The sequence below is a fragment of the Podarcis filfolensis genome (genome assembly GCF_964270895.1).
Source record: "Podarcis filfolensis genome assembly, chromosome: 2".
Lineage (NCBI taxonomy): Eukaryota > Metazoa > Chordata > Lepidosauria > Squamata > Lacertidae > Podarcis > Podarcis filfolensis.
Window position 1 is genome coordinate 11948743 of NC_139605.1, and position 22214 is coordinate 11970956.

The 22214-nt window shown below is 46.2% G+C and overlaps 2 protein-coding genes across 2 annotated transcripts in view; both read left to right on the forward strand.

The window, feature by feature from the left end:
• Window positions 1-19127, forward strand: part of LOC310757327 (E3 ubiquitin-protein ligase TRIM7-like) — a 73906-nt gene extending 54779 nt beyond the window's left edge. The window contains exon 9 of the mRNA XM_083602649.1: window positions 18471-19127. The gene's annotated coding sequence lies outside the window, so the exon portion shown is untranslated. The remainder of the gene's footprint in view (window positions 1-18470) is intronic.
• On the forward strand, window positions 8541-18300 carry LOC310758104 (E3 ubiquitin-protein ligase TRIM7-like; the record flags this gene model as incomplete). The annotated part of the gene is given in 9 exon segments (XM_083604041.1): window positions 8541-8547; window positions 8856-9094; window positions 9096-9266; window positions 12247-12342; window positions 12648-12878; window positions 13503-13525; window positions 14310-14431; window positions 15460-15492; window positions 17760-18300. Coding segments are annotated over 9 exon segments (1431 nt in total). The 3' UTR covers window positions 18269-18300.
• Window positions 19128-22214: the final 3087 nt, after the last annotated feature.

Sequence of the window (22214 nt, forward strand, 5' to 3'; positions counted from 1 at the left end):
TAACCAATTTTAACATAAACCTCAATCTTTATACATCAATACTTATTCTTAATAACTTTTTCTAAGATCGACCCCAATTCCCTTTCACAAGTTCCCCATTTTAATATAAGTAGCAAAACAAAATATATGAAAAAAACAAAGTATAATTGGACAGCCTTTGGATACCCAAAACCCCAATCCCCGCCTTTCCCGGTTGTCCATCAGTCTATCTGGTGTCAGCCTGGTGACCTCACATCCGAGGCTCTTAAGTCTCTCTCATTTCCTCTCTGCCGGTTTTTTTGATAGTCCTTTATATTAAACACCAAATCTCGTAGAAGCTCTGTCCCAATAAGGTCCATGTTTCTTCCAGCCAGACCTCCATATTTAAAATTATAGTCCAAATCTTGTTTCTTACTTCTTTTAAGTCCAAGTGTCACAGAAACTCCAGCTTCCACTTTAGTCAGGTTTGTAATCCATAAGTCTTCAGATCTCCACGAGGAGATCTCCCCATTCCTCATTCTTCCATTCAAACCAGATTTTCATAATCTCATTCTTCTTTTCCTTTATATCCATCTTTGCAGGCCTCTGGCTCTCCTTAATCATCTGTGGTATTATAGCTCCTCCTTCCTTTCCCTCTAAGTTGTCATGTATCTCTTTTCCCACTTTCTCAAATTTCTCAAATTTCTTTTCTTGTTCAGCTGCAAGAGTTTTTAGCTCAGATACAAAGTCTTTTTGTTCTGATACAAAGGCTTGAGTCAAGCCCCTTCCAGTTTCAGCAAGTTTATTTACTTTTTCATTCAATGTTGTAACATTTCTAGCCAAAACATTGCTTTGTTCTTGAAATTTTCCCAGATGAAGAAAAATCTTTTCCAGTTCAATCTGTATTTTTCCACTTACAGCCATTCTTGTAATGTCCCAGAGCCCCCTCTAGGGGAGTTCTGGTTACTTAGTAATCCTTCCAGTTCTAATCCAAAGGTCAAAATAGCTTTTTCTCTTTATTTTCGACAATTTGTTACCTAAATGTAACAAATATAACCAGCCGAGGCAATAAAAACAAAGTTCTCTTTTTCCCCCAGCTTTGACAGCTAGTTTGACAGCTGTCAAAATCTTCTATGTCTCTTCAACAGGCTCTCTCACGGATCGCTCCCGGGTCCTGGGGGGGGGGTGGCAATTCCACTCTCAAAATTAACTCTTATCCTCCAGCAAAGTCACTTATACTGCCAAAACGTGAAATTAATTACTTTTAACCTCTCACGAAGATGTTCTTTCAACCTTAGTTATCTAGTCCTTGCTTTAAGATGTTTACAAAACGGGGAGACGGACTTCCTCTTTGCGCCTTCCCCGCTCATGCCAAATCAAAAAAGAAATTTTGAATCCAATTTCCGTATTACTCACGGGTTGTTACTTTTAGTCCAAATGTTCAAAGGAAGAAGTCAGCGCTCTCCGACCATGGCATGCGGCTTCACTCCGCGGAGACGGGTAAACAGCTCTCAGCTCCGCTCACCCCCGATCTGTTCCGGAGCCTTTAAAAAGGCTCCTTTGCAGCGGGGGGGGCGCAAATGGAGCCCGCCGAGCCTTCAGCTCACAGGCTTCCCCACCTGTGATTTTTTTCGGGTCCCTGCTTCGCCGTAGCGGTAGAACCCTAGCTCCACGAAGCCGATTTCCTCCGGAGATCAGAGGAAATCCGCCATTACGGTCGCTGGCGCTGACCGGAAGTCCACACAGAAATTCAAATCCATAATTTTTTAAAAAAAAAACAGCAGAGTGGCCCAATGGTCACAGAAAATCATAAAAATGCAGAAAAAACCACACAAGCTTCCAGATTCTTGCAAACCCCTCCCCAACTGTTCCCCCAGCCACCCACCACACAGAAATTTAAACCCAGAATTTTTTTTAAAAAAACAGCAGAGTGGCCCAATGGTCACAAAAAATCATAAAAATGCAGAAAAAACCACACAAGCTTCCAGATTCTTGCAAACCCCTCCTCAACTGTTCCCCCAGCCACCCACCACACACAAATTCAAACCCAGAATTTTTTTTTAAAAAAACAGCAGAGTGGCCCAATGGTCACAGAAAATCATAAAAATGCAGAAAAAAACACACAAGCTTCCAGATTCTTGCAAACCCCTCCCCAACACCAAGTCCTTGAATTCCAAACACCCCAACCCAAAATCCAAAACCCCCCAAAAAAGTTTTAAAAGTTTAACTTACCAAATGGCTGCAAAAAAAGTTTTGGAAAAGCTTCAAAAATCACCAAAGTCTTCAAAAACCTCAAAAAAGGCTACCACAGCGCGTGCTATGAGTTGCTCCTCAAAGTCAAGTCGCAACTGCACCTTTTCAAGCAATGCACCCTGGGTATTAACGGTTTTACGAAAAAGGAAACAAACTTGCAAGACGTTTTCGTCTTGCGAAGCAAGCCCATAGGGAAATTCGTCTTGCGAAGCACCTCAAAAAACGAAAAACTCTTTCGTCTAGCGAGTTTTTCGTCTTACGAGGCATTCGTCTTGCGAGGTACCACTGTATCTGCATAGAATCCTTACATGGACCCTGTATGCTAAGTCACTTTTATCGTCTCCATTTTTCAAGTTTAAAGTTTGAGGCTGACAGAATGTGGCCACCTCACCTGCCGCTAAAGTTCATGGCAGAAGCAGGAGCCAAGGGCTGATTCACAGCTCAATATTTCGCCTTGCATCTCATCAAAGACCACATTTGAAAGGTCAGGAAAAGCTGGCAGCAGGCCACAGCAGAGAAAATACCCTTTTTGTAGCTACCACACAAGTTTCTGTTATATATGTAAAGTAAGTTATACTGCAACTTTCCAGGTAGTTTATATACATCAAAAACCATGACACCCATAAAACCATCTATACTCCGCTGCTTAGGAAAGTGGTTCAGCTCCTTACCCCCCCCCTACACAGACCCCCACCCCATGTGAAACGACGTGCTTGGGACTCAGAGCAAATTGGGGCTGCATGTCTGGGTTAACAGACATTTGTTAAAGTGGCTGAAATTGGGCATATTGGGGAGAAAGCTATGGAAGTTCCCTGTCTGTCCCTGAGAGGGTTGGTGAATTTCCCTCATCCCGTTGCAACTGAACCATAACAGCCTGCCATCGGAGGCTTGGGCTCTGCAAATATTAAGCCGTTTGCAGCACAAAAATGTTCTTTTTCTCAAATTGAAATACTTCACGGTTGACCTCAACATGTTACTTTCAGTTGCAATTGATTCTAGATCAAACAACTACACAATGTTCTGAAGACATCTGATGGCAGCCCTGTATTGGGAAGTTCTTAATGTCTGACGTTATATGATGTTTTTATATGTGCTGTAAGCCGCCCACAGCGACTGGGGAAACCCAGCCAGAGGGGCAGGGTATAAACAATAAAATTATGATAAAATTAGTATTATTATTATTACAGTATTCTGAGACTGGAATAATGTGAGTCAGCGCCGGACATCTGAAGTTTCAATGGCTAATGTAAGTTAGGCAAACCATCTCCTGCCTGGTCCCATGGGAAGCAGTTCTCTCACGCTCCTTCTTCCATTAAGACGATGGCAAATGCAGACCCTTTTATGGATCCGTAACTGCTTGGCATTGGGCCTTCTGGCTTTCCTGCTCATTGCAGAGAGATCTGCCTGTTCACTACAGAGCACCTTGGAGAAAATAATTGCATACATGGGAATTTACCACACACAGACCCTGAAATTCCCTAGATTTGTCTCTGTTCTCTCCTCACAGCTTCTGTCGGTGGCTCCTCATTGTTTGTTACATGAGGCCTGAAACCTACATGGGGGCCAGCATGCAAAGGCAGGAAGACCCCCAGAAATGCCTTCTGCAACCTTCCAAGAGGGTAGTAAGGAAGGTGGAGGAAAACCCAGGGCCAAAATAGTTTTAAGCCCCCTCTGTCTTGTTTTCTGGTCTCTGGAGGCTCTTGTGAGATCTCGCACGGCCCCTTCTGAGGGTTCCTTCCCAGCCTTGCACCCTTTACTGTTTATATATGTTTTGACGAAGCATGCAAGGCGGTGATCACGTAACTAACTTGTGTGCAAATTCTGGGCCTCTTTGGATCTAGGGATTTTACTGAAATGCCACATCAGCTTCCCTGAGTAGCAGCAAAGAAGGAATTTTGGTTCTTGCATCTCCACAGCTAGTGAAGGTCTTGGGGGAGGGAAAGGGAAACTGAAAACAGGATGGAGGCTGAGGGAGGTTTTAAGCGAGGCCTTTTCAGAATTCTTATTTTATTCAGAAGTGATGAGGGTATTGTCTATAGAAAGCCGTATGTCAGACTTCACTGACTGGAAAAAGTACAACATCAGAACAGCCATGAGGGTAGGGTTCATTTTGTGTTTATTATTAGTCTGCTTCTTTCTCCCTTTGCCCCTCCTGCACCAACGGAAGCAGCTGATTCCCAAGGGAGACCATGAAGGAAAGACAACAGGCAGGTTTCAGGACTGACAGGAGACTCAACCATTCGGTGCTGTTTACAAAAGCAGCCTGAGAAAAGAGAGTTGCACCATGATGGGCACTTGGGTCATCCAATCACTGTTCTGCCAATACAGCTTCCCCTTTAGTGCCTCTGAGAAAAGTCTCGAGAAGACTTAGATTGAAAATGTGGTGGCTTCTGATTCTGTTCTGCCTTAATGGAGGCAGCTCCCATGACAGCAGGAGATTGTTAGCAAAGAAAGAACAAGGATGATTGAGGGTAATCATCCTTGAAAATTCCGCCCAGGGGGTCAGGGGGGAACGGGCTTCAGTACCTTGCTCTCGCTTTGGCATCAAATGTGAGAGGCTCTGAGTGCAAAAGCACTTCTCCTGCTGATAACCCTCCTACGGCACTATTAAGAAGCAGAGGTTCACCTGTTAATTAGAGATCAATTGGGACTAAAGTGCAGGCATGTGCTAGAAAAGATGAGATTATAAACTGAATGGGGTGCAAGGTCATTAAGGTCAGAACTTGACAGAAGACTTCATTTGGTGTAAAAGATAGTGGGAGGGGAGGGGAGCAAACAGCTTCTTTATATAGTTTATTCCCTACATTTACGATCCGGCAACTCTTCCTTGAAATGCTAGTTCAAATTATACATATACAGGTGAAAAGGGATGAAATTGGATTGCAGATATGGAAGATAACATCAAATGGAACTGTGTGTATAAAAAGGAAAAAAGAAGGGAAGGCTTATTTGCAGGGTTTATGGACAATTGGATTTCTTCCCTATCCTTTATTATCTATGGACTGAACTGGATCATGCTAAAAGGACGACAAAATTAATTTAATTGGAAATATTTATCTTTGGCTGAACGGAGGGATGAAAGGAATCTGCTTGCGAGCTTGCTGAGAAGTTCATACGGTTCATTAATGAGGTTTTTAATAAGTATTTTTATTAAACAGTTTCAACATAACAAATTATCAATCCAAGTCATCAAATAGATTATTTTCCCCCCTTTCCCCCCTCCCCCCCTCCCTCTCCCCCCCACCAATGACTTCCCTCAGCTCCCCTTTCTGATTTCTCTGCCCGTATTGTTCTCTGCATGTTATAAAATTGTACATATCCTTGCCTTATCTATCGTGTATTAAACCAATAAATTGGTGGATGTTTATTCAAAACCTGCCAAGGAGTCCACCTAAATTATATAGTTTGGCATCTGAATGATAATTGTATTCTAATTTAGCATTTGTTTCATTCCCCTTGAAAGCGTGCAATCCAAACTCCTCAGAGCCCTTCTACAAGTTCCTAGATGCGTTTCAAATGCATGGGTCAGACTAGAAACAGGGATGATGAAAGTGGAAGCTCATATTAGTCTAACCTCAATATATAAGTGGCTAACTCTGAAACTGCTCCCCTGAGGAACAGCCCCATTGATTCTGAGCGACCAGTTTCAATCTGGCTGGCAGACAGCAGTCTTAAACACTCTTCAGAAACTGGGCCTTGCTCCCCAAACCCTCATAACTATGGGCCTGAGCCAAGCTAGATCCGTGGTTAGGCAAAGAATCATGGACATAGAGAGACAACAGGACTGTACAAGGGTCTCCGATTATAAAATCATAGAAAATGGGAGATACGTAGCCGCTCCAGCAACATATCTCTATTTCCTCACATCCAGAAACACAAGAAGGGCTTTCACTCTTGCTATTAGGGGAAATAGGAAGCCTTGGACATATATTTTTTAGATGTCCTTTTTATGTTGAGATTCGTAGAGACACCATCCTTTCCTGAAGAAGCTCGCTGATCTTTCAGACAAGTCTAAACTTAATTCTCTCCTCTTAGGCAAAGATCATAAGACGACCTGACTGGTGGCCAGATTCTGCACCCAGATTTGTAGGCACAGATCATCCTCTAGAATAAAATACCGTATTTTTCGCCCTATAGGACGCACTTTTTCCCCTCCAAAAATGAAGGGGAAATGTGTGTGCGTCCTATGGGGCGAATGCAGGCTTTCGCTGAAGCCTGGAGAGCGAGAGGGGTCGGTGGGCACCAACCCCTCCCGCTCTCCAGGCTTCGCGGACCTCTCCGCAAGCAGCGAGAGCACTCCCGCTGCTTGCGGAGAGTTGCCAGCATGCCGAAGCCTGCGCGCGCTGAGCTCAGCGCGCCCAGGCTTCGCGGACCTCTCCGCAAGCAGCGGGAGCCAGCGCTGGGCTCCCACGGCTTGCAGAGAGCTGCCTGTTTGGGGGCTGGGGTCGGGGGAAGCTCAGGCCTCCCCCGCCCCAGCTCCGCGCCTGGGGGGGGGGAAATAATTTTTTTCCCTTTATTTCCCCCCAAAAAACTAGGTGCGCCTTATGGGACGGTGCGTCCTATAGGGCGAAAAATACAGTAGCTTACTAGGGAAATGCTGAAGTTGCCCTTTGGGGCGCCTCAGGGTCAATTTTTTTATGGTAGCTCAAATCTCAGTTGTACGGTGTATGTATATATCTCAATTTTAACTCATGAGCTATGGCTGCAATCTGCTCCAATTGCATATTTTATCTTTATGAACGCTGTTTTTATTGTGTTATGTGAGCTGGTCTTTGACCATAATAAATTATTTATCTATCTATCTTCTAGATGCCGGGAACCAAGGTGGACTTAGAAACTCTTTCCACCACTGATAGATAGATAAATAATTTATTACGGTCAAAGACCAGCTCACATAACATAACACAATAAAAACAGTGGAGTGCTTTCGTTGCCAGAAAATAGGAGGGTGCCTTTTGATGGCACAACTCCCCCAAAACCACACAGATGTTTCAAGAAGTATTATTAAGAACTTGTGGAGCATCCTAGTCCCGAATGCAGTTAACAAAGTCCCTGTTCATTTCAGAGGGAATTACATTTCTGTCTAAAGAAAAGTCAGCATCCCAGTTGACGTTGTTTCTCTTCTCTTTCCTCCTCTGCCCCCACAGAAAATGTAACTTTGGATCCAGACACAGCAAATCCCTGGCTCATCCTGTCTGAGGATCAAAAGAGAGTGCAAAGGGGAGAAGTGCGTCAAGACCTGCCAGACAACCCTGAGAGATTTGACACACTTACCTATGTGCTGGGATGTGAGGGTTTCACATCAGGAAGACATTTCTGGGAGGTCACTGTGGGAAGAGAGGAAGAATGGAGGGTGGGGGTGGCCAGAAAGTCTGTGAAGAGGAAGGGTGATTTCTCTTTTGATCCTACAGAAGGGATCTGGGGTTTGGGAAAGTGGGGCGGTGTGTACAAGTTTTGCTCTACCTGTAAGGCCCTTGTTCCAGGTGACGAGCCCGAGAGGATCCGAGTGGCCCTGAACTGTGAAGGGGGACGGGTGTCCTTTTACGATGCTAATAGAGCCGTCCTCCTCCACTCATTCTCGGCAGCCTCCTTCTCAGGAGAGACCCTCCAGCCCTTCTTTTATGTGTCTGCCAAAGCTCACCTGACAATCTCTGAGTGTAGAGGCAGACAAGCAGATACTCATCACCCAATTTCCAATTATGATTATGATTATTATTATATTTTGAATAATTTTATTTTGGATGATTTTTATTATTTTTCAGTTACAATAATCCAATAATAGCCGAATTATAACAGTGCTAAATTATAATTCAATTATTAACACCAATCATTCATTGGTGGTCCCCAATAATAATTTAGGTGGTCCCCTGCATGAAAAAACATCAAGCATTACAAAACCTCCCAAAACAGGAGCGTTGCAGCATTTGGCACATATAAGAACTTTAGCCCACAGCCTACGAGGGAGAAAAACACTTTCCTGTCCATTTTTGCCACATTTCCTTTAGGTCTTACCATGCCTCCCCATCGCTCACCTTTTTCCAAAAAGAGCCTGAGTTTGTTTTTCCAGGCACATGGCAAAATTAATCGGATTCCCACAAAACCCTGTGTGAAGAGAAGTCCTTCCTTTTGCCTGCCCCGACTCTCCCTCCTTTCAGCTTCACTGGGTCTTCACAGCCGATTAAAAAGGGCCCAAACATGGTTTTGATTATGAAGGTCCCAATTTTCTCATATTGCTAAAATAGTGTTCACCTAGGGTGGGTTCCAGTGTTTTTTCACATTATCAGTGAGGCTGGCGATTTTGTCCAAACTCACTAAAAATAGGCACCGTGATGGAGAGTTAGGCTGCTTCTCCTCTTTACATCGAGGCTAAGAGCTGGAAATGGAGCAATTTGTGGGGGAAATGGAGTTAGGATTCATTCATCAGTTTTCAAAGTAGTCTGAGGCTCATGTGAAGTTAGGGAAAACAAAAACTCACTTCTCTCCAGCTCTCACTGGAAATGGTTCCTTAAACGAGCACCCGCCAAGAGCATTCCTTTTAAAATAAAGAAATTTCCTCTACACGAAAGAGGCTCTCTGCTCCAGCTAACTTCCCAGCTCCATATCAGCAGAGATCTGGACACATTGAGTCTGAATTTCCTGGAAAGGAAACACACCCATTTGCGAGGAAGCCACTTGCTCCATTTGCCTGGAGTATTTCCAGGATCCAGTGATCATCCCGGAGTGTGGGCACAACTTCTGCCGATCCTGCCTGACCCAGTATTGGGGGAAATCCGAGAGAGAGGCTTCCTGCCCTCAGTGCAGGAAAACAGTGGAGCAAGGCAGCCTCAGGAGAAACCTGCAGCTGGCAAATGTTGTGGAAATAACCCAGAAATTCAGCCTTCTGGGGGGGGGAAATGGAGGCCAAAGGAAAGGGGAGAGTTTGTGAGAAGCACCAGGAGCCCCTGAAGCTGTTCTGCAAGGAGGATGAAGCCCCCATCTGCCTGGTTTGTGACAAATCCAAGGAGCACAAAAGCCACGAGGCAGTTCCTATAGAGGAGGCGTCCCTGGAGTACAAGGTAGGAAAACACTCTGGATCAGTGGCGGGGCGTTCCTTGCTGGTGCCCGGGGCTTGCCAAACCCCATGGGGACAAGTTGTGCTGGTGGAGCTATCCCAAGTAACTGGAGCTAGCGGGGGGGGGGGCATTGCGCTGCCTGCTCGGCCATATAGTGGGGAGCTTGGCCAGCCAACGTGGCCGATGCTGCCCTGCTTTGAGGGGTGCAAGTCTCACAGCACACTGCAAGCCCAGCACCGCTTTGTGAGACTTGCCAAAGCTATGCGTGGCTGGCAGGGTTCCAGCCTGTTAGTCCTTCTTATCTGCCCTACAGATGGAAGACGTTGCGCGAAGGACCCAACAGCTCACGACAGGCACCCCCCAGGCTGGCCCATGCTACGCCTCTGCTCTGGATTTGCTTGGGGGATGGAATAGCCAGGCCTGCAAGATCATAGAGTCTTAGAGTTGGAAGGGACCCAAGGATCATCTAGTCCAACCCCCTGCAGCAGCAACAACAACAACAATAATAATAATAATTTATTTGTACCCCGCCCATCTGGCTGGGTTTTCCAGCCACTCTGGGCAGCTTCCATAAAGGCCAAAAATACACTAAAATGTCACACGTTTAAAACTTCCCTGAACAGGGCTGCCTTCAGATGTCTTCTGAATGTCTGGTAGTTGGAAATCCTATCCAAGATGGTGGCGCGTGCAGACGCTGCAGCAGAGAGCTCCCTGGAGGGGAGTCAGGGTTTGTTAGGACCAATTATTTATAGCTGATACAAAATGCTGTTGTATAGGGGCAGAAGTAGCAGAAGATACAGCTGTAGAAACTGTGCTGTGTGGGAGCAGCTACGGGCGTGCGAGATTCCAGAAATTATAAATCACCAGGGTTGGAGGAGAAGGGGGAGGAGAAGAGAGGCTGTAGAGGACAAGGTGAAATGAAAGAGAGAATAAAGATAAGGAAGATAAGAAAACAACATGTAAACTACCTCTTCCAAGTACCTTTTACGCTAATGTGAGGTCATTGGCAAACAAACTCGTGGAGGAGTGGAGGAGGACATCCGGGATTGTTGTGTGCTGATACTCACAGAGACATGGTTAAATTCAGCTATTGTGGACACAGCTGTTGAATTACAAGGTTTTACAATGTACCGGTGGGACAGGACACAGGATTCTGGCAAGAAACAAGGTGTGTGTGTGTGTGTGTGTGTTTGTAAATCAAAACTGGTGTACGGACCCTGTCAAGTTGGATACCTACTGTTCTCCGGATGTGGAATTTCTGACGATTAAATGTAGACCTTTCTATCTTCACCAGGAATTTACAACAATGGTGTTAACTGCAAATGCATGCAGGGCCATGAGTAGTATGCATGAAAACATCAATGCTAGATTGAGCAGATACTCGGAGGCAGTGCACATTATTGCGGGGGACTTCAATCACACAGATGTGAGGGCAGTACTCCCAAAATCCCATCAGCACATTGAGTGTGCGACAAGGGGAGAAAATACTCTTGACAAGGTGTATACGAACATTAGACGGGCATATGAGGTCAAGACTTTGGTGCACCTCGGTGGTTCAGATCATGTGTCCCTGCTTCTGACACCAGTATACACTCCCCTCAGGAAACAAGGCCAGATACAAACACAGATGGTTACGGTGTGGCCTGAGGGAGCCTCTCAGCAGCTGCAGGACTGTTTCCAGGAGACTGACTGGAATATGTTCGACCATCAAGATCTAGAAACTTCTACATCAACAGATTATATTAGATTCAGCGCAGCAAATGTCACCAGGGAAAAGTATGTTAAGTTGTATCCGAATAGGAAGCCCTGGATGACGGGAGAGGTTGGGAGATTATTGAAGGCCAGAAACTCTGCTTTTAGAACTGGGGACCGGGTATTGTATGGTATAGAAAGAGCGAACTTGAAGAGGGGTATCAGAAAAGCAAAAGCGGAGTACAGAGGAAAAATTGAGGACCATCAGAGAAATCATGATACTAGACAAATGTGGCAGGGAGTCCAACATCTGACTGGTCATAAATCGAGAAATTCATCAATAGTAGAGAGTACTGCTTCCACCAATTTGAGGTGACACCAACAGTGGCTCCAACAGGGATGACAGACACTCCTTCAGATATACTGGGCCGAGGCCATTTAGGGCTTTAAAGGCCAACCCCAACACTTTGAATTGAGCTCGGAAACGTACTGGGAGCCAATGTAGTCTTTCAAGACTGGAGTTATGTGGTCTCGGCGGCCGCTCCCAGTCACCAGTCTAGCTGCCACATTCTGAATTAGTTGTAGTTTCCAGGTTACCTTCAAAGGTAGCCCCACATAGAGCGCATTGCTGTAGTCCAAGCGGGAGATAACTAGAGCATGCACCACTCTGGCGAGACAGTCTGCGGGCAGGTAGGGTCTCAGCCTGCGTAGCAGGTAGAGCTGGTAGACAGCTGCCCTGGACACAGAATTGACCTGCGCCTCCATGGACAGCTGTGAGTCCAAAATGACTCCCAGGCTGCGCACCTGGTCCTTCAGGGACACAGTTACCCCATTCAGGACCAGGGAGTCCTCCACACCCGCCCGCCCCCTGTCCCCCAAGAACAGTACATCTGTCAATGCAGGAATGATGCCAAGATACTCTTGAAATAATGTATTCTCCCCACCCCCTCTAGCAGGAGCGTTTGTGCAGCCTTGTGAAACTTAAAACTTCTGAAAACTATTCCATCAACAGTTCTTTTTTTTCGAGGGAGTAATTTCCTTCTATGTCCCCCTGCAGCATATTGGAGTCACTCCCCACAGTTCCTCCTCTGGAAGAAGCTTTCCCTGAAAGCTCCTAGAACTGGAAGGTGGGGCAAGGCAGGAGGCAGGCATGAAGGGGAACCTCCGGAAGGAGCCAGGAATGTGGGGCAGGGAGCAAGCATATGATTCAGTTGTCTGATATTATGTATACTAAAATGCCGAGAAAAGATAGAGAAAAAGCAACCCATTTGGAATTTTGTTTTCTTTTCAGGATCGGATCAGCAGCTGCCTAGACAATGTGAGGAAGGGGAGAGAGAAAATTCTGATGTTTAAAGCAGATGCAGAAAAGGAAAGCCAAGACCTGCTTGTAAGCATCACTGTTATTTGAAGGTGAAAAAGTGCTGTAGTCTTAAATCAAAATCTGGGAAAATGAAAATGAAATACAGAAAGAGATTTCTTTTTGAACAGTCTGATCACCCACAGGGCATGAAAGACCATTTGAAGGAGGGGGTGGGCTTCTAGATTTTTATGAAACTCTTCCTGCTGGAGACATCTCTTTAAAGTGGCAGACTTGCCCTTCCAAGTGAATTCTGATAAGTGGTCTCTTCATCCTGCAACATTAGACCATATGCCTGATATGTTCTCTTCCTTTTTCTGTTTTTGCTGCTGCAGAAGCAAATGAAAGCAGAGAAGGGGAAGATGGTGGCTGAGATCAGGCGAATGCACCAGTTTCTGGAAGAACAAGAGAAGCTTCTTCTGGCCCAGATGGCGGAAGTGGAGAAGGAGATTGCGAAGAAAAGGGAGGAGCACCTGGCCAGACTCTCCAGGGAACTCTCCGCTTTTGATAGTGCCATCCGGGAGATGGAGGAGAAGCTTCAGGAACCAGCGAGTGAACTCCTGCAGGTCAGGCCTCATCCTGATGTGAGAGGGTGGAGTGTGCTGCTTCAGACTACAGGCATTTCTTAGTCCTTCCCCACATAAAAATACTGTTGTCAGAGAAACAAGCAGTACATGAATGGTAAAAGGTGTCAGCCCCGGCATAGGAGCCAACTCTGAGGGGCTGAGGTCCCTTGGACACCCCAATAAAATATGACATATAATTATTATTACTATTTTTTACATAAGTTCGTATACTGCCTTATACCGACAGGTCTCAGGGTGGTTCATAGGATATGATTAGGTGTGGGATGTACAAACCAGTAAACCGACTGGTCGCAGGTGAACACGGACCAGCATGCACTGCAGGGCAAAATGGCAGATCAGGGAGGTGGGATTGAATCTCTCAGGTGTTCGGGTGACTTGGTCAAAAGAGAAGAAAGGGACCTTTTCTTCGTCATCACTGGAGTGGCTGACTTTTGCCATTTGATGGTTATTCTAAAATTATATGGCACTGTGTATTTTATTGGGGTTCTCTTGTTTTGTGCTTGGCTAACCTCTCTCTGCTTCAGCTGCTTAGTATTTATAACTGACTGCAGGGCTCTCTGCAGAAATGGCTCCACTGATATCTTTTTCTTTCCTTCCTTCCAGGATATCAGAAGCTTCTTGCAGAGGTAAGTGATGGAAATATGATGCTTTAAGAAAACCCCTCCCTTATTATGATGCTAGGAACATTCTTGTTTAACAGGTGAGAAACTCACTCTCCAGTTCCTCCTTCCAGAGATAGCTTAGGACTCCACCGTCCATTTCACAAAATCACAGACAAAAGCAGGGACACATTTTTGTGGTAGTTTGTAGCTACAAACATAGACAGGAAGCCGTTCCCGTTGCATATTTCTGAAGGCCCTTCTCTGTGATGGATTCATTTACTCTTAAATTGACAGAAAAAGGGGGGACATTCCAAAGGGGCTTGTAAATATCTTTACCTTTACAATACGTTTATAATGCTAATTGCAAAAGCCATTCTAAAGCATTCTGCACTTCCTTATATTTCAGAAATGCACATACCAGATCTATTTTGTTTTGCCATTAATCACTCGAAATGCTTCACTAAAACTGATGTAGTCCTGAAATCTCTGCGTAAGGACCCATTATTGTTCACTTTTCTTCAAAAAATAATAATTTGCATACATCAGCTTCTTTACCTTCAATCTCATATTCATATATTTCCTTCAGTATATTTTGGAAGCAGGTGTCTTTCGATTTTCCTTCAACTTCTTAGATACTTTCTAGATCCACACGTCAGCTAGATGCTTCTTTTTGCCATTGGAAGAACCCTGCTCCCAAGTCTTCATGATATATCCATCATGCCTTTATCATCAGGATGAGACACCTGCCTTGTCAGAAAGCTCCTTGCATTGGAAGGATGGTCGCTTGACTTTGTTCTTCTCCTCCCAGGTCTCAGGAGAAGGAGAACTTAGAGGATCCTCCTGTGGCTTTTCCTCCTGCCCTGAAGTGGAAGATCTGGGACTTCGGAGATATTAATCCCTTCCTGGAGGGAGTCATGAAGAAATTCAGAGGTAGTAAAGAAGGGCTGAAAGGATTGTTAGCTGGATGTTTAGAAGTGTTCATAACAAGCTCCAGGTCATACGGAATATTAGCCAAGCCAGGAAGTTTTATTTATTTATTCTCTTTCAACATCTAGAAGCCGCACTTTTATATGTAGATGACTGATTTTACTTAGGCAATTGAAAGGGGATGGTCAACCCTTCTTGCTGGACTCTGGAAGCTCTTGCTAGATCTTGGGGGAGCCTCCCACATTCCAGTCAGCAAGGTAAAGGGCTTGAAAGCTCTTGCTACGAAGGGTGTTGGCCACCACGCAAATCACATTTACACCATCCTCCTTGCTTACTGGGCTCTGAGAGGCTCCTGCGAAATCTCATGGGGCCGTCTTGAGATCTCAGATGGCAGGGGTGATTCTGGGGTTTTTCTGACTTCGCACAATTTGCCTTTATGCACAATCCCCAGGAATGTAACCCTCCCTTAAGTTGCGAGTTGTCTATAAAAAGTTGTCCTTGACCTCTTCACATCTCTCAGCCAGGCTTTGGGTGCTTTCACGTATCTCACCCATTTCCCAGGTAGCCTCACCTACAAATTTTCAGGCATCTCTCCTGTTCCTTTGGCCCTGAGATTGATGTAAGGGGGGCAGAAGGAGGGAAGGAGGGGGGCTGTCCAGGAGCCAGCCAGGAGCAGAGGGGTTGAGGCCTCCCGTCCTGCCACAGGGGTGTCTGGACCTTGTTGTTGAGGTGGAGATCTTCTGGGGATCCTGCTCCTCCTTCCAAGATTTGGGCAGGCCTGAACCTTGACATCACCCCTGCCCTGGTTATCCAGGGATAGCCAGTATGGAGAGTTTCAGTTTATGGTAGGTTTCAGGTAGGTTTAACTGCCAACGCCCATAATCTCCAGCTGGCATGGCCAGTGGTTAGGGATGATGGGACTTGTAGTCCACAACACCTGCCTACAATCTCATGAGCTCATATTGTTCTTTCCAGGTTTATTGTCTGAATGTTGGTGTGATGCTAAATCTCTGTCCCCTTTTCTTTCCCAGACACTGTGGAATATGGACTTCAGCTGCAAAAAGGTACTTTTAATCATCATAATAATTTATTATTTATACCCCGACCATCTGGCTGGGTTTCCCCAGCCACTTCCCCGCGCACAAATTCAGGAGAGAGGGGATCTGCTTCTCAAAAGACCAGGCCACTGCAGCTCTTCCATCTATGCCTTGTTGTTATTGTTGTTGAGTCGTTTAGTCATGTCCGACTCTTCGTGACCCCATGGACCAGAGCACGCCAGGCACTCCTGTCTTCCGCTGCCTCCATCAGTTTGGTCAAACTCATGCTGTCCATTCCTTCATTTCCTCTTATTTCCCAGAGGCATCTGTTCCGTGAGAGCAGCATGCTGGCCTAGAGGGGCTCTTGGCCTGATCCTGCAGACTCTTAGGAAGCCCCCAGCCCAGGATGGCTGGCTTTTCTGTGCCGAATCTCCATAAGACACAGGGGTGGTGTGAAGCCAAAGGCTCCTGGCACATGAGGGGGAAATATCCCTTTGAGCCATACAGGATCCCCACCCCTTTTATGTAAGAGTGGGAAATGCATGAACACAAATAGCTCAGAAAATGGCTGCAACAACCTTTGGGGGCGAGAAGGTGAATGGGTTCTGGTGTCAGTGGAGGGAGGGGGGCTGCCTGAGTGTGAACTCCAGTGGTCCGGCTTCCCTGCAAGATGGGGGTCTTCCCTCAGCTTTTGTATTGAAGACAAGACTTCTCTGCTTAAACTAGAGAAACCTGAATGAAATTAAAAGAGCAGGGCAGAATTACACCACAGACCAGAGGAAAAGGCTCAATGGGAAGACAAAAGTGCAGTCTGTCCTGATCCTGGACACCACAAAAAGGGAATCATAAGAGCTGGAAAAGGTGCAGCAGATGGCAACATATAGGAAACTCGTACTTCTCTTTAAAATTACATTCTGGGATTCTTTTTGACAACAGCAGTGAGTAAAATACATAATGGCTAATCAATACAATAATAAGCTAGAAAAACAGATTATTACATTTAGCAAAAAACTAAAAAAAAAGACTAATAGCAGCACTGGCAACATCCCACATCACACTTAATCTCCAAAGGCCCGTGTACAAATGTGTGTCTTTAAAAAGAAATTGCTTTACTAACATTCCATAACAGGGGGGGGGAGGTGAGAGGACAGCAGAGCAGATCTTCTTCCTAATGTCCATCAGCCTGACCAATTTTTATATGGGCTTTTCCATAAATGTGAGGAAGAAAAAGACACGTCATATAGCCAATCAAGACTAGGGAGCCATTGAAGGTGACGGGTGGGAGTGGCACTTCCTAGGTGTTACTGGGTTTGGCTTTAATAAAGTATATATATTTTTTAAAGAATTTATATATTGCCCTTGGTATTGCAACAAAAAATTCATTAACACCAATTCCCAGAAGAAAAAAGCCATCCATATCAACAATGTAATAGATGTCAATTCAAAAGAAAGAACTATCCGTTTTCTGCATCGCTCTAACCAAATCGCAAGCAATAATCAAGTTTTTCTTGGCTGACTGCTCATACTTTGCCTGGGGGAAACAGACCAAAGGCCCACACTGCAGAACATGGGAGGGAGTCCCTCAGAAGGTGGTGGACTCTCCCTCCTTGGAGGTTTGGGTGGCCCCCTGTGGTGGATGCATTGCCGGGGGTTGGACTAGATGACCTTTGGGGTCCCCTCCAGCTCTACAATTCTACGATACACTTTCAAGAATCCCAAGCAGGACATTTCACACAGGGGTTGGGGAAGCCTAACCACTTTGTTGCTTTTTATAAACTACCTGGAAGGATGGGGTATAATATAATGTTAAATATATAACTGAAACTTGAATGGTGGTTACAAGGAGGCTGAGAGCACCTGCTGCCAGTTTTACCTGACCTGTCAAGCATGGTCTGCCAAGTGATGTGAGGTAAAATACAAAGAAATGAATGAGAGTCCCTGCTTGGACTCCCTTCTGCCATGAACTGTGGGGGGTGGGGTTGGCGTTAGACAAGCCACTGTGTCTCAGCCTCAGTTTTCCCATCTGAAAAATGGGCATGCTAAGATCAACTTAACTCACAGGGTTGTTGCATGGGTTCTATGTAGATAATGTGTGCTAAGTACTTCGAATTCTTGAAATAACTGCAAATGTTTCCAGAATCATTATTAGAGTTGATGAACATCCCTGTCTCCAATGCAGAGCCATGGAGTCCCTGTTCATTTCAGAGGGGATGCTATTTCTGTCATGTGCCTAAAGAAAAGTCAGCTTCCCCGTTGACGTTGTTTCTCTTCTCTTTCCTCATCTGCCCCCACAGAAAACGTAACTTTGGATCCAGACACAGCAAATCCCTGGCTCTCCCTGTCTGAGGATCGAAAGAGTGTGAGAAAGGGAGAAGTGCGTCAAGACCTGCCAGACAACCCTGAGAGATTTGACACACTTAGCTATGTACTGGGACGTGAGGCGTTCAAGGAAGGCAGACATTTCTGGGAGGTCATTGTGGGAAGAGAGGAGCGTTGGGGGGTGGGGGTTGCCAGAAAGTCTGTGAGGAGGAAGGGCAATTTCTCTTTCTCTCCTACAGAAGGGATCTGGGGTTTGGGGAAGTGGAACAAACTGAACTTGTTCTGCTCCCCCCATGAGGACTTTGTTCCAAGTGAGGAGCCCAAGAGGATCCGAGTGGCCCTGAACTGTGAAGGGGGACAGGTGTGTTTTTATGATGCTGATACAGCAGACCTTCTCCGGTCATACTCAGCAGCCTCCTTCTCAGGAGAGACACTCCAGCCCTTTTTTTACGTGAACAAGAAGGAGAACCTGACACTCTCTTGACTGAGGGTGCAGACAGACAAGTGCATATTCATGGCCATATTCATGGCATCACTTAAAACCTTCCTCAGCCTCGATCCTGCTCTCAGATTCCCTTTTTCCTCCCCCAAGATCTCCACTTCCCAGGGAGATGGAAGTTCCAAAATCCCCTTTATTTGCTACTCCTCAGGGAAGCCTATTCAGCAAAATCTCCATATCCAAAGAGACCTGTTTGCTAGTTGAGTAGTTGGCCCAAAGCTCACTGGCAACTTCCTTCCGTGATCTCAGCTTGGAGCCCTTTGTCAAAACACAAATTAATAAATAGAAAGAGGGCGAAAGACCGAGAAAAACTGTTGGAAGGGACCGTGTGAGATCTCACAAGAGTCTCCACAGCGCAGAAAGCATTTGGGGGGGGGGGTCTTTGGCAATGGTGGAAAGATTTTCTAAGTCCACCTTGCTTACTGACCTCTAGAAAGGTCAAGATCTCTGGCTTCAAGCAAGTGGGATGGTTGCTTGGGGGGCATTTTCGGGGGTCTTCCTGACTTGCACAATATTGCATTTGCATGCTGACCCCAGAGACGTAACCCCTCTGCAGGTTTTGGGCCTTGATGTAACAAAATCCCCTCTGACAGTGAAGAGCTTCTGTCAAAAGTTCTGAGGAGAGAACATTGGCAATCTTGAGAATTTTGGGGTATGTGTGTGTGGTAAATTCCCATGTATAAAATTATTTTCACCAAGGTGGTTTGTAATGAAGAGTCAGATACTTACCTATATTTTTAGAGATCCCCTCCTCTTATCCTTTTGTATAACGGGCCTAAAAGAATTTGGGGATATGTTTCATGCGCTAACATGTTTGATTCTATTAAAGATTGTACTTCTTGTTGCTCCTGTGGTGTTTGGAACTCAACAGCATAATATCCATTCCCCATGACATTTTTTTTATTAAAGATTTTCTTGTTTTACAGAAGTATGTGTAATGTCTCTCATATTTTTTCCATGTAACATTTTTACAAATCAGTTTCATTTGTTGAGACATTAGGGGAAAATAAGGGGTGGAGGGGGGGAAGATGGGTGGGGGTGGGGTCGGGTGGCGATGTTTCTATTGTGCTTAATGTATGTAGGGTTTGGTGTCACCGTCGCTTGTGTGGGTTCTCTGCTGTTCACTTGTGTTCCTTTGGTGGTGAGAGAGGTTGGGGTTGGCCTAGGGTGTGGTTGTTTGGTTGTGGTGATCTTTGTTTTCGTGTGTGAGTGGGGTGGGTGGGTGTTTTGGATCAGGTTAGCCATATTGATTTGTATGCTGTTGGTGGATTAATGTCATTGTGCTCAATCAGCCAAAGGCCTGGTTAAAGAGGAATGTTTTTGCCTAGTGTTGTGACGTGGGGTTTGTGATTTCAGCTCTCTTGACATAATATGCTGGAGACAGTTCTGTAGTAACGCTTCTGTATTACAGCAAACAAGACTGAGAACTGAGGAGGGGAGAGCTACATTTATAGGGACAGGGAACTAGCTAGACAGGATACATTTTGGAGGGAACAATATCAGGCAATCACAGTCCTGCCTTTTGGAGGAAACCAATAAGACAGAGGATCCAAATACAGCAGCTTAAATGAACCAATAGTAGCTGTACCCTCTGGAACCAAAAGGCAGTTACTTTACCCTAATGCAAATACAGACAACAATAATACAGATATAAAATCCTTTGACTCAATACACAACACCCCTCCCCCCCTAGTGAGCACTGCAGACGTAATCTCTCAGGTACTGTGGGGGCCTACAACTTCTACTTGATCTCCTGACAGCAGGTGTTGCCGGTTCTGGATTGGATGTTACCTGTGGTAGGGGGGGTGCTATAGGGGTTTCGTCAGGAACAGATGGAGTCCCAGACATCGCAGGGTCCCCTACCTGTACCTCGTCCTCCTGAGGACTAGCAGACCCTGGTTCATTTGCTGAAGCCCCTGGTGACTGCACCTCTGGGCCATTTTCACTCTGGTCTTGCAGCTCTGCGTCGTTAGCCAGGGATGAATTATCTGACCCCTCTCTGCTGAGCGCCCGGCGCCTCAGCTGATCTATATGTCTCTTCCAAACTTGCCCATTTTCCAAGGTCACATAGTAGGACACTGGTCCACTAGTCCGGGTGACCACACCAGCCACCCACCGCGGACCTCGTGAATAGTTCCTCACCCAGACCAGATCTTCAGGGGCGAGATACCTTGTTGTGTCAGCCTCAGCCTGGGGGGTTTCTCTTGAATTACGGTTTGGCATTTTATCGGGGTGGACATAATCCAGCACCGTTACCAGTCTTCTACCCAAGAGCAGCTCAGCTGGCGACTTGCCCGTCGCAGTACACGGCGTCGAATGCTGCAAAAATAACATTCGCGCGATGCGAGCTGACCAGTTACCCTCCATTAAGCGCGCAATGGATTCTTTGGCTGTTCTTACCATGCGCTCAGCCTGCCCATTGGAGGATGGGTGAAAGGGCGCGGATGTGACCCCTCTTATGAAGTTATCAGCCAAGAATGCCCTGAATTCTTGGGATACAAAAGCTGCCCCATTATCTGATACAATGGTCTCAGGTAACCCGTGGGTTGCAAACAGCTGCCTCAACACCTTGATTACGGCAGCTGATGCCATGCTAGGGACCATCGCCACTTCTAACCATTTGGAATATGCATCGACAATAACCAAAAAGACCTTCCCCTGGAATGGCCCAGCAAAATCTAAGTGCAGCCGGCTCCAGGGAGATCTGGACTGCTCCCACCAGTGAACTGGTGCTCTGGCCACTTCTGGCCGCACCTCTTGGCATGCCTTGCATGTTCGTACCCATTGTTCTATGTTCTGGTCCATTCCAGGCCACCACACATAACATCGGGCTAGCGACTTCATCCTGACCATTCCCGGGTGTCCCATGTGAAGCGTCTCAAGAACCCTGTTTCTCAGTGGTGCTGGGATGATCACCCTATCTCCCCACAGGAGACAACCCTTATGCATGGACAACTCATGCTGCCTTGTCGCATAAGGCCTGAATTTGTCTTCATGCGGACCACCTGGCCACCCCCTCCCCACCCAAGTGAGCACACGGGAGAGAACAGCATCTTTCCTCGTTTTCTCAGCTATATCAGTAGCCGTTACAGGAGCCCCCGGAAGTGTTTCCAGCATCATTATGTGCTCCGCTGGAGCAGGATCCACATTGCTCCCGCCAGGAAGAGGCAATCGACTCAGCGCATCAGCGTGGCACAACCGTTTCCCCGGCACATGGGTCAAGGTGTACTGGAACCCGTTCAGGAATATAGACCAACGCAACATTCTGGGGGAGAGAATTTGTGGCGTTTGTTTGTTCGGGTTGAACAACCCTAACAGTGGTTTGTGGTCCGTTTCAATGGAGAAATGGCGACCATACACATAATCATGGAACTTTTTGATTCCTGCCACAATTGCAAGCGCCTCTTTGTCAATTTGAGCATAGTTGCGCTCCGTGGGCGACAACGTACGGGAATAGAAAGAGATGGGCTTTTCCGACCCATCCGGCTCCCTATGACTCAGCACCGCCCCCAGGCCGTATTGAGAGGCATCACATGCCAGGACCAGCGGCTTCAACTCATCGTAATGAGCAAGGACGCTCCTGCTACTCAGCATTCCTCGCAAGGAGTCAAAAGCCTTCTGCTGCCCCTGCCCCCATCGCCACACATTCTTTTTCTGCAACAGTCGATGTAATGGTTCAGCTACCGAAGCTTTGTGGGGTAAGAACGAATGATAAAAGTTAATAAGTCCCAGGAATGACTGCAACTGCGTCTTGTTCTGTGGTCGTGGTGCCTCGATGATGGCCTTAATCTTAGCATCTGTGGGGTGGATGCCTGATGCATCAATTTTAAACCCCAAGAAATCCACGGTTGGCACCCCAAAACTGCATTTTTCCTTTTTCAGTTGCAACCCCACCTCCTTGAACTTGAGCAACACTGCACGGACACGCGCA